The sequence below is a fragment of the Rhipicephalus microplus genome, chromosome 3 (genome assembly GCF_043290135.1).
Source record: "Rhipicephalus microplus isolate Deutch F79 chromosome 3, USDA_Rmic, whole genome shotgun sequence".
Lineage (NCBI taxonomy): Eukaryota > Metazoa > Arthropoda > Arachnida > Ixodida > Ixodidae > Rhipicephalus > Rhipicephalus microplus.
In genome coordinates, this window is record NC_134702.1 from 153,985,070 (window position 1) to 153,997,975 (window position 12,906).

Below are 12,906 nucleotides of genomic sequence, written 5' to 3' on the forward strand. Positions count from 1 at the left end.
TCGGTGGTCCTCCGCAGTGGGTACGGGTAACGTTTTGAACCACTACTATCACCGTCACCATCATAGTCATTTTACGCCTTTATAGGTACCACATTGAATAATTGGCCTCGGCTCTTGCTGCGAAATTCGTCAAAATGATGCTTTTTCCGCACATAGCGCCCGCCGACAGGGAATCGCAAGACAAGCCCAAACAGATTTCCGCCCCTTCTCCGAACTTCTGGGACCCGATCTCGTGCGAGCACGAAGAACCGACCCCCGGATGCCTGTTCAGGGTCGAACAGGACATCAAGGAGGTCGAGCGCTATCGCGTACCCGGTATCTTCATATCCGCCGAGGAACACAACGTCACCAAGATCCACGCGCTGATCCTGGGACCTCCAGGCACCCCGTACGAAGGCGGTTTCTTCCACTTTCTGATCAAGTGTCCGGCCGACTACCCCCACAGTCCTCCGAGAGTGCGCCTGATGACCACGGACGCCGGGCGCGTGCGGTTTGGACCGAGCTTCTACGAGAACGGCAAGGTGTGCCTGGGTCTCCTGGGAACAAGCTCTTACGGAACCACGTGGAGTTCTTCACAGTGCCTGGGGAACGTGCTGTACACCATCAAATCGCTGATGACTAATGAAAATCCCGTGACCCTGGGTTCCGGCTTCGGGGTCCTTCCGACGCTAGGAACGTGGCTGAACGACAAGATACGCTACAACACCACCCTGCAGCACGAGACCATCAGGGTCGCTGTGTGCAACGCGGTCGAGGGATGTCTGCGAGGAAGGTCGGCTTGCCCGCGATCCCTTAGAGACGAGATCTTGAGGTACTTCCCGCAGTTCTTCGGCGAGTACATGACGGTGGTCAGGAACCACCTGCACTTGACCGGATCCTACATGAACGACTCCGCCGAGGGAGGCGTCCCCACGTACCAGTTCGAAACGCTCATGGCACATCTCGTTGCTCTGCGGGAAGATGTCGAATTGGTGAACCCAATGCCATACGAAAAAGAACAAGGGTGACAGCGTCTAGAAAAAGAAGTAGGTCGTGCGCGAGCAGTGCTTGAACATACCTTCTGCTTGTGTACCGCGAGTCTTGCGTGTAAATGGGGGTACTGCCCCGCTAAACAATTCGAAATATATATTCCTAAATGGTTGGCGTTATCAAAGGTGTGTGTGTGTGTGTGTGTGTGTGTGTGTGTGTGTGTGCACGTGCGCGTTTATGTGTACGATGTTGCTTATGCAGCGTGTGAAATTGAACATGTGTCATGAATAGTTAGATGAACAAGTGTAAATTATGTTAAGGCGTATAAGGTGGACGCTTGGGCTTGATGAGATATGGCTGTACACATCGAAACGTGGATGATACTGCAATATAGACAGAACAAAATGAGCTTTTTAGATGCGAAGCAGCTCTTAGGCTAACCTGTGTAGCGCTGTCCCTCCGTACGGACGCCGTGCCGCGTGCTGCAGGTGTCGGCGCGGTGCCAAGTTGGTCACGCCGCTACTGAACGTTGACGTTACCGTCACCTCACAGCGTGCGCTGACGTCACTCTCTCCCTCGGCTGCCACGCGCTTGCCGCGGCGCCCGCAGTTTCCGCCTCGTCCGTTCACCCGCAACACATGCGGTGACCGCCGCTCCCTACACTGCTGACTCGTCGGTTCACGTGCAATGTACCTGACACGCGCCTAACGTACGCGTTGAAACATGTCTGTACGTGTCACCTACAAGACCTATGCCAGCCATCACTTCAAACGAATCTTCCAGCGCTCACCGCAGCACGCACGTTAGCGCCATTCAACCGTGATGCCACCCACGCGGAACGCTGCTGCATCGCATCAAATCAGGGTTCTCTTTGTGGAGATCGTGTAATTTTTTTCACGGTGCTTGTATTTGTCTATTGTTCAGTGCCATCCAGTTTGCGCTATCATTTTTCACCGTACAAATTATAAAAACGCTAGCAAACCTGACCACGACGCACAACGCAGAGAGGTCGCCATCTGAATGCTTCACTATAATGGCATCAATCTAATTTTTTTACCTGCGTCCTGGAAAACACACGATCAAATTAGAACCGAGCGCAGCAGAAATTGAGGCGAAATGTTACAAGGGAGGTTACGCAACAGTGACAGCCCGATAAAAAAAAAAGAGAGATGGAAGAGCTGAATGAATGATATTATATCTGCTAAGCAGTCTGCATGTCGCAACTTTGACGAATTGGGGAGGGTGTACGAAATTTCCTCCGCTGTTGTGCGTATAAATTACAGGAATATCTCAAAATGTTTGTCGTAGGGAACCACGGGTTCAGCTGGTAAAGCCGGTACCTTCTCAACTGTTCTTTTCGTTGTAGGGGAAATATTCTGGCATTGAGGGAAATCTTGTCACTCAGTTGGATAAATAATTTACGATAAGTTAACAAAATGTTGTTCTGAAAGAGAACCGTGAAATCTCCGCAAGCAAGGTGTTTGAGTATACGATGTTTATTCATTAAGGTGACGGCATTCAGTAGAAGCAGGCTTAGTGAACATGATACCGATAGCTTTCTGTTGAATATTTTTCAGGGGCATCTGCGTTACGTTTTGTTTAAGAGTTCCATACAATCGCTGAATGTTCGAGCTTTCAGTTTCTGTTTAAAATAGTTAAAGGACGCAGAAGGGCACGTAGTATGGTATATGTATTTCACGACGACCGTCGTATGAAAGAAAACTGCAACTACTGCAGAGAGCTTAACGAACCTTGATATATGACACAGCGCAATAAAGGTCACTAACAGAAAGTGGCAAGTGGTATTCGAGGCGAGCAGGCAGCGTTGCGATGGCACTGGTCGAGCATATTGCACATTGTGGAGCTTGTAATACGATGTTTTAACAAAGTCATCAGACAAGCCCGTGCACTAACATCTGCTTCCACTGTCACCTATCGGTTGGTTCAGAAATTTATGGACGCTAATTTCGTAATCGCGCATTGCGTCTGTTTTCACGTTTAGCCACGCATAATCATTGACCCATTTCGCAGCGTCGGCAGGTGACACAGGGCTTCCACCTATAAGACAGGAGATGCATTGGAGAGCTAGTCTCGTTCATAGCCTACCTGTACCCCCTCACTTCCCTAAAGAAAGAGTAATGATAAAAAACGCCAGGCCTGCGCGGTAGGCGCAGCACAGTCACAGCGAAAGCTAGAAGGGCTGCCTCCTTTCAAAAAACTCATTGGGTAACTACTGCAAGCATACTTGCTTTGTACCCACTAGGGTATTAATAATAAGCTTTTGGGTAGTAGGCTGGCATTTGCTATGCTATTTTTGTCATTCTTCTGAGAAGCGTGGTATCCTCTAAACACTTGCAAGGAATTTTGTGCCCATTGTCCATGCAGTGGCGGACGACGATGATGAATTAAGGCTGAAGTGGGTATGCGCCACACTTAATAAGGAAACATGAACAAGATTTTGTAATGGTTTGGAGCATTGGACGGCCCACTCGTTACGCTATTCGCATTGTGCGACGACTGGTTGTTCTTTCGCTGTTATAAAACGCTTTATAAGTCGTATTAACGCGATTGTTTTCCCGACATCAAGCCTTCCTAAGGCAAGTTTGACTACACGTCACAATCCGCGGTGCAGCTCAGTTTTTTTTTGCTTTATTGTAGCATACAACATTCAAAGAACACCAACGCACTCCGACTAATCTTCTAGCTCAATGCCAAGGCATAAGGCAGATGAGCCATTTGCCACACATTCTTAAGATGGTTTCAAATGACACAATTCTTTCATAACATTTAGCAGTTCACCATTGTAGTAACGTTTTGCGGCAACTTCTTGAAACTTGCACATATTTTCATTAAAATATATACAATATAAAAATCGGTGTAGCTCAGTGGTAGAATACTGGGCTGGCACCCAGCGGACTCGGGTTCGAGACCCACTGTGCCATTGGTACTAGGTCATACTAGTCTGAGGCAAGTTTTACAGGTTATAAGCACCGACGTGACTCAGTAGTACACTATTGGGCTGGCACGCAGTGAACCCGGGTTCAAGCCCCTTTGTGTCATTGGTGCAGGGTTCTTTTTTTTTCGCGCGATATGGTTACGGACACCGGCGGCGGCAGCGGCGGACAACAACTGCGCGTGACCCGAAAAGTGATCTCATAACAGCTTTCGCTTTAGAAGAAGATGCGCTCACGTAGAGTCCTGAGAGAACGAAGCCCCTCAGTGGTATTACAAGGCGGGGAAAGTTCTGCTCGCTTGAACCAAGGCAGGTAGGACTTGCGTAGCACGTAATACGAAGGAATAAAGGCATAGAGGGGGCATTCATCACTCGCGGCACATAAATATCTCACGGCACGCCTGGGAAGAACGTGCGGGCCTCTCCCCGTATTTCCTGCAGTGCCACCGCTTCGGGCCCCAGGGAGGGGCAAGGACCCGTGGCAAGAACGGCAACACTGGCCACGCAAGCGGCAGCCAATAGGCGAGCCACGTAAGCTTTCCTCGCTGATCACGTATACCCTTATACTTGCTGCTTCGTTTTTCTCGCGCACTAATGCCCTGGCTGGGCTTGTTGTATGGCCCCTCTGGGCACTACTAGACTGGAGCAGTTCTTCAGCCTGGTACACCTCTCTACCACCCCCTCCAATTTGTGACCTGTTCCTTCCGTTTCGGGCTTTTATGCCATGCGTACGCTAGGCGTGCAGTTTGACAGCGGTGGCTCCAGTATGGTGAATGGGGACACACTTTCACGCTGGACGGTGGGAGACGAGGAGAGGAGGCGGGGGGGGGGGGGGAGTAGTTCGACGTGAGTGAGCAAATCGCCGGTGAGAAGGCAGTGAAGAAAAGACAAAAGAGGAAGAGTAGGAGGGTGAGCACTACAAGGTGCGGCATACCACGCGCGGTGGTATCGTCGCTTTTGCCTGCAGCGTCACGGCAATCTGCGTAATTGCAGCAGCAGTGGCGGCGTGAGCCAACCTTTAAACGCTTCGCAGGCCACCCGTCCCGCTACTGAACTTGCCTCCTCCCCAAAGCGCCACCGCTTCCGCGGTGCAAGCCTACACGACGGATGCGTTTTTCTTTTTGCTTCATGTTCGTCGTTCGTATAATGTCCGGGCGAGAGCGTGAGATCTTATGCGCCACAGCGTACACTCAGAAGCAACGACAGGGAGGAGTGGAAAAAGTAAGAACAACAGCGGTTCGCGTTTACGGTGTAAGTTTACGGTGTGCTTTCGCTTCTTGGGTGTTTTATTTTCATGTCTTCGTCACGCGAGTCAGGAAAGAGGAGGGGAGGCGTGCTCTTTTGTTTCTGTCCAGCCAAGCGAGCACCACGCCAATCCACTCTCGGCTGCAGCCGCCGGTGCGGTCGCTGCTCGCCGGTTAATAACAGTAATGAAGTGGCTCGCAAGCCGAGAGGCCATCACAGGGGCAGCCCAAAAGCGCACCCGGAGCGGCACGCATGATGGCGAACTGCTGCTCACTCTCTCGCTATCCCACCCATTGCCTCTCCTCCAATTCTGCGCTCTTCTTTCCTCTTCACACAGCTCTTTTGTAGAGAGGCGAGGAGGTGGCCCACCACTGATAGCTCCGCGAAATAGAAGCTGCTTTGCGCTGAGTGCTTCGAGTTAACGTGTTTATGGGGGGGGGGGGGGGGGGCTCATACCTATTATGTACACCGAAAGAGAAAAGTAGTTGATCACGACGTCTGGAGGGGCTTCTTGGCTCATTACTTCAAAGAGAAAAAAAATGCGCAACTAAAGAAAAAAAAGCATGTGATGTACCCTGGTGTGTCGGCACAGCTATGTTCGGTTTCCCTATTTAATCGACGATAAAACAGCAGAGTGACTTGTTGGGCGAGCTGGTTCATTCTTAACGAGCCTATGGCGTAAAGAAGCACAATAGAAGGACAAAGAATTGCGCTTGTCTTCATTTTGTGTTTCTTTGCCCTATGAGCTCGTTATCAATGAAACAGTTGGTAGTTTACGCGCGACCTGCATGACTGTTTCTTTTTTGTGGTGTCTTTAGTTGCGCAGTTTCTTTTTTTTTTTTGAAGAAAGGAAAAAGGCTAAATTAATACCTCGGTCCGACACTCTTTGGCCACCACTGGCCCTTGTGCCATAAAATACCAAGTGTAAATCAAAAAAGGGGCCAAGTATTTCAATCTCAGTTTTCACATTTTCACAATCGTATCGCTGATACGCATCCTCACAAAAAATAAACAACTAAACTCATCGTGCCACTTTGAAAACTAAGGTGCCCCTGCCACGGTGGGTCCAATGGTTAAGGTGCTCAGTTGCTGGCCCAAAAGTCATGGGATCGAATCCCGGCCGTGGCAGCCACATTTCGTTGGGGGCAAACTGTTAGGTGGTCCTTGAGCGACTAAGGCCTTGTTAGCGTCCTGAATTGAGGTGGTTGGTACATACGGACTTCGAACGAAGAAACAGATAGAACAGGACGAAGACGAGAAGACACAAACACGGTGCCGTATTCGTGCCCTCTCGTCTTCGTCCTGGGCGCTGTTTCTTCGTTCGAAATAAATTAATGCGCGCGCTAAGGAATCCCAGTTGGACGGAACATGAGGAGTCATCCGTTACAGCGTCTCTTACAAACATAGCTTGGTTTTGGGACGCATAACCCCAACGCCTAATAAGGCGAGAAGTCCCAGATGCGTCATTTAAACGCGAAAATTGACCGGCGTCCCGCGTCGTCGTCCACACGGGTGATGAAAAGAAAAAATAATCACATGATGACGTCAATGTGACGTTGCTAATTGCCGAATTTTGCGGCGTAACTTTGCCGTCATAATGATGTCACGTCTACGTCACCTTAGGCCTTCACGTGCATCATAACTTGACTCAATGGTGGGCCAATCACGGAGACAGTGCAAAACCACATTACTTGCAGGAAGCTTTGGGAGGATTGCGGGGCCCGAAAATACATCTACTAGGATGAAAAAGAAATTTGCTTTCACGTTCCAGTCATCTTAGGTGAGTGCGTGAGGGACCATGTGAGGTTTAATTTACTGGCAGCAAAGTTTCTGCCTTGTTAAAGAGACACTAAAGAGAAATCAAGTTGCATTCACAAATCCTACTTCAATAACTCTAATTTTGCTAATCTTATTATCATAGTATTACTGGAGAAGATAACCAAGTTCAAAGATCTAGTCTTCTTTTTAAATTTTTTGCCAAATATCCTTCACTTGTGCCGTCATGGTGTGAAATTGTATGATCGTATTTTGGCGCCATTGGCTCAACAAAGTTTACTCAAAGTTAGTACGTCATTCTATAGACCTCTAAGGTGACAATTCACTTCATTTTTACTGATTAGGAACAACGTAGGCCCCGGTCAACGTTGACTATAGTAGGCACCTTCAAGATACGTGACGTCACGGCGGATGGTGCGGAAAACTCACGCTAGCGTCGCCACCCTCATTTTATTTTTGCCTGCTTTCTCGCTTACCGAGCCTCTTCTCGTGGTAAGCGCGGTGTTTTTGGTATAGTCAAATAGTAATTTTACTGAGGAAAGAAACACTATATTGCTGTCTTCAGGCCCCATGACATGGGTTCGATTGCCAGCCACGATGGCTTCATTCTGACGGGGTTGCAGTGCCGAAATTCTCGCTTGATGCATACTTCTGTTAGCATGCAGCTGGTGATCATTCATGCGTGGTTCTCTGCTACGACGTGCTTTATAATCGAGTCGTTCCATTTCGTGAAACCTAAAGAAAAAATATTTTAGGCAAGCGTAATCATGGCATATAGAAAGGAGTTAAGCATGCATGGCGAATGACAGAGATTGGATGAGGATTTATTAAGGATTTAGGATATTGTAGTTGTCCGGCGGATCCATATATAACATAGCCTTGCGAAATTTGAAGGCTATTGCCTCGCCCGGTTTCCTCCTTGGTAGTTCTATTGAAATTTATACGAGCCGTCATCGCTTTCTTAGAAGCCACTAGACTGGATGCACGTCTGTAGAGTTACCCAGCCTTATAAGAACATATATACTCTCTTACCATCGTCATTCATCTCTCTTTCACTCCCCAGTCACCCTTCCCCAGTGTAGAGTAGCAGGCCAGAGCAAACTATAGCTCAGGCCGACCTCTCTACCTTTCTGTAAATAAACTCTCTATATATATATATATATATTTTATTTGTTTATTAATTTAGAAAAACTGTCAACCCTTTATTGAGGGTCATTACAGAAAAGGTACGACACACTGTACAAACAAATTGGGGATATAACTATACATCTTCCAATGATAAAGCAGGTATACATATATACAAATCCGTAAAGCTCCGCATTCCAAACGAAAAACGAAAAACACACACCCTGATTCGCAATGCAATGAATAACAATCGTGATACTATTTACAACAGATCACATAAATGTAAATCAAGTAAATGCACAAATTCATTAACATTACCCGCATTGACTATGTTATTCGGTAACCCATTCAATCTTCAATGACATCGGGGAAGAAAGTATGATGGTACACCTTCGTTCGTGCAAAATAAGGTTGCAGAACTCGTGTATGGTTTGCCCTCTCGCTTCGTTTACCAGGTTGTTCTATGTCTATAGTCATTTCTGTTAATTTTAAACTTGCCTCCTAATAATTGAAAAATAAACTTTACTCTATTTTTGCGTCTGCACTTATGAAGCGTCTTTAGATCACATAGTTGTAGCATTTCTGTGACTGAATCGTTCTGCTTATATCTCGAGCATATAAGGCGAGCTGCCAGCCGTTGTATACGTTCAAGTTCATTTACAAGCACTTTTTGGTGGGGATTCCAGACAATACTGGCATATTCCAGTATCGGTCGTATGAAAGTTTTGAAAGCAAGAAGTTTTACGTCCATACTAGCACCCTGCAGTTTTTTTCTTAATATGTACAATTTTTGTGAGGCCCCAGAGTAAATATCATCAATATGTGTGTGCCACTTTAGGTTATGCGTTATTGTGATACCTAGGTACTTAAACGCATTAACTGTCAACAAGGTGTGATTCCCTATACAGTATTCAAATGGAATTATCGTTTTATTTTCCTAGAAGTGTGGGTGACGCTAGATTTCGAATAATTGATTTGCGTTCCCGAAACTTCACACCATGAGTGTAATTTCTTTAGACATTTGACAATGTTCAATTGGTCCTTTCTACCAGTCACTCACGCGTAAATTAAACAATCATCAGCAAACAGTTTGAGCTTAACATGGGGTTTGGCTATATCTGCGATATCATTGACATATATCAGAAACAATAAGGGCCCAAGAACCGAGCCTTGTGGAACCCCAGAAAACACTTCTAGTGGTCTAGACATACAGTTATCAATTTTCACGAATTGCTTCCTGTCATTTAGGTATACTTTAATCCAATTAAGAAAAAAATTGACTTAGTCCAGCGCAGTGAAGCTTATACAGTAATCTGTCGTGAGGTACCTTATAGAAGGCCTTAGCAAAATCTATGCAGATGACATCAATTTGTTCATTCATATCTAAAGCTGTCGCAAAGTCATGAATAGTTTCGATAAGCTGTGTTGTAGTCGAAACTTTACTCCTAAAGCCATGCTGATAAGGATAAAAGTAATTTTTATTTTCCAGGAATGTGATGATATGCTTGACAATGACATGTTCCAATATTTTGCAGCAGATAGATGTGAGCGATACAGGATGGTAATTATTCGCGGACAACCAATCACCCCTCTTAAACACAGGGACAACTACAGCTGTGCGCCAGTCCGATGGCACTGAACTATTACAAATAGACTTTTGAAAAATAACGTTAAGTAGTAAGCTATCCACTCCGCATAACGCTGCAAAAATAATGTCCCCTTTCACATTCTGAATTTATGATTGATTGATTGATTGATTGATATGTGGTGTTTAACTTCCCAAAACCACCATATGATTAGTATAGACGCCGTAGTAGAGGGCTGGGGTTCTTTGACTTGGGATTCTTTAACGTGCACCCAAATCTGAGCACACGGGCCTACAACATTTCCGCCTCCATCGAAAATGCAGCCGCCGCAGCCGGGATTCGGTCCCGCGACCTGCGGGTCAGCAGCCGAGTACCTTAGCCACTAGACCACCGTGGCGGGGTCATTCTGAATTTATGCCGCGTTAATTTTTCTGGGGTTCAAGATCTACGCGTAAAAAGTTAAGACAAGCGCGGAAGGCTGGGTCTCCTATGTAACAATACTGAGACATTCTAATATGAGCATGGGTGTATAACGATATTCGCGGACACTGTGCATTTTTACGCATGCCACCAGAGATATTGTGGAAGCTTTTTACGTCCACAACAACAACAAAAAAAAATAGTACACCATCTCCCTCTAAAAGGAACCATGTATGATTGCGAAGCAGCGAGCGCTAACGCTTATACTGTCGGCAGCGTTAACGCTAGATTTGTACGCACCGTTACTCAGGAGTGTTTCTTACTGGAATGTAGCTGCTGTAACGGGCATTTAGATACAGAGGGCTCTGATTGGATACAGATACTCGCAGTCCACTTTTAGTTAACGCGCAAGTTCGCAAGTTGCGGATTTTATTGTTCTACAGCGCACAGGAGAAATCTTCCACCGATACTACCGTGGAGATCAAGATCCAGTGCCTGTATATACGGGATGGCCAGTGAACGGCTGAGCATCGCAAGCAGCTGGTCTTTAAGGGCGAAGCTCCCTAAAACCGGGTCTGTACATGCTTGTCTCTTCGTACGTTACCGCGTAGTTCTATGACTCAGTCAGCAGGCGTGGACGGACGTATGGATGGACAGACAGACAGACAGACAGACAGACAGACAGACAGACAGACAGACAGACAGACAGACAGACAGACAGACAGACAGACAGACAGACAGACAGACAGACAGACGGAAGATACAGCTTCACGCCACTCGTCATCGTTCACTCCGTGGATATGATGTGATTTTTTAGGCGCGAGCTCTTCTTAGTCTAACCTTGTCACGCGTAACCGAGAAAAGAAGAGACGAGAAAGAAAAGAAGGCAAAAGAAATGGACGACCATTTCTCGTCTCCTTTCTCAGATGGCGTTACTCGGACGCTACTCTCCGAATCGTCACTATTCTTCGATTGACTGCTGCGCACGCTTTGCCTGAGTGCGCGGAGAACGAGTGCCTCTCTCAGTATCCTTGATAGTCGCCGTACGTGGCGGATTGTTGGTGGGGCATGGACGAAGCAGAGCGGCGGGTGTGTTGAAGACGCTTGCACTCGGCTTCCTTGGCTCGCGTTTCCTCGGTGTACCCGCGTGCCGTCTGCACTATTGAATGCGATCGGATGCATGCACAGACGGATGGACACAAAGATGGATGAACGGATGGACGTTTCAGCCCACTCATCATCATTCACTCTGTCGATAAGCTGTGATTTCTTTATCAGAAACTCGCCAGAAGAATCTGCCTGCGTCAGCGTTGCGAGGCGAGAGAGGGGGAGCGTATGATAGGTGAGGGGGGAGCGGGCATGTGTTTGGTGTGTAGATTCCGCGGGAAGGGATGCCTAAAGAAGAGAGAGAAGGGGGGCGAGCGTGTAGTAACAGACGCTGTCTGCGTCGGCTTTGCGAGGAGAGAAATAGGGATGCACGAGAGGAAAGAAAGGAGGAGGAAACGCGTATGCGCAGTAAGCGTGGTCACGCCGCACCGCGGATTGAACTCGACCCTAAGACGCGTCGCATCTAAAACTTCCTATAGTTGCGTGAATGTGTCCACTGACCATAGAGAGCTGCGTTTTTCACACTGCCCCGTCTCGAAGTCTATGACAATAGAGAGTTTTAGTACTGCGTACGCTGCGTACGTGGCGGCGTTGCGTACGTAAGGACGCGACGTTCTGCGTAGTGCACATACGCAGAATGCAACGCGCACGTATCGCGTTACGTACGCAGCCGCTACGTACGCACGCATGAGATGCGTGCGTGCGTACTTATGAGGTGATCGCGCCGCTCTCGAACAAGTTCGCGACAGCGCGAGACTTCGTTTTGCAAAATGGCAGCATCGAAGGCAAGCACCGACCGACTTTGTGGCTGAAAATATGACCATAATCTGGCTATAACACTTGGATTGACTCACATTGGCTGTCAAAAACACGTGCTTCTATTTTGATCTACCAGATGGCGCAACACGCTTCACGCTCGTTACGTACTCGGGTAGTACGGCGTACTAAAAGCCGATTAGTGGAAAACAACGCCACGTAACGCAAGGCGCTTGCGTGATGCGTACGTAGCACCATTCCGCAGTACTCAAACTCTCTATTGGCCGTTAGGGGCACGCAGAAAATAGACGCGTGCATGCGTCCCCGTATATCCCGGGCACAATCCGCTTTGTGAAGCAGGGCGCGAGACGCGCGCATCGCGTTTCATATTTACCGGCCCCATCTCAATGTTGCTTTTTTCATCCGCTAGGCAATGTGTTCTGGCACTGCAGTCAGGTCAGAAAACTCAACATCACGGTGCATATTGCTCTGCATGACAGAAAAATTTCTTTATTGCATAGTGTTGTCACCCGGTACAGTTTTTCCGTGTAAACTACGTTCAATCTTGTGAGTGTTACCCTCTGACATCATCGGCGTGTGTTCACGTGGTTTTAGGTGGTGTTTTAAAATGTGTGCCTCCTGCCTGACATCTAAGGTTTTACGTCTCAAACCACGATATGATTATGAGGAAAAACATAGATGCAAGAAAAAGGCTTATTCGTTCCTTGGGGAGTTGATTGCCTTCTCTGCAAAAAGCCGGAAACAATCGAACATGTTTTCCTGGACTGCTGGGATGCAGTCTTTTTCTGTGATGTTCTCCAAAGGACTTTGAAAAAGGATCTGCCTCTCGATGCCCATGGCATAAGATTTCTACAAGTATCAAATGAAGAAGGAATACCTTTTGACCTAGTTATGTTACTGCGCCTGCACGGTATATGGCAATCTAGAATGGCGGTGCGCCATGCTGAT

General features: G+C 47.4%; 1 protein-coding gene across 1 annotated transcript; it reads left to right on the plus strand.

Annotated features, from left to right (window-relative positions):
• Window positions 1-134: 134 nt before the first annotated feature.
• LOC119179877 (ubiquitin-conjugating enzyme E2 Z) lies at window positions 135-1,007 on the plus strand. Its single transcript, XM_075888115.1, has one exon. The coding sequence runs from the start codon at window positions 135-137 to the stop codon at window positions 1,005-1,007; it is 873 nt and encodes a 290-aa protein (XP_075744230.1).
• Window positions 1,008-12,906: the final 11,899 nt, after the last annotated feature.

Coding starts and splice junctions, on each gene's coding strand:
- LOC119179877 (XM_075888115.1), top strand. CDS start 135: ATGATGCTTTTTCCGCACATAGCGCCCGCCGACAGGGAATCGCAAGAC.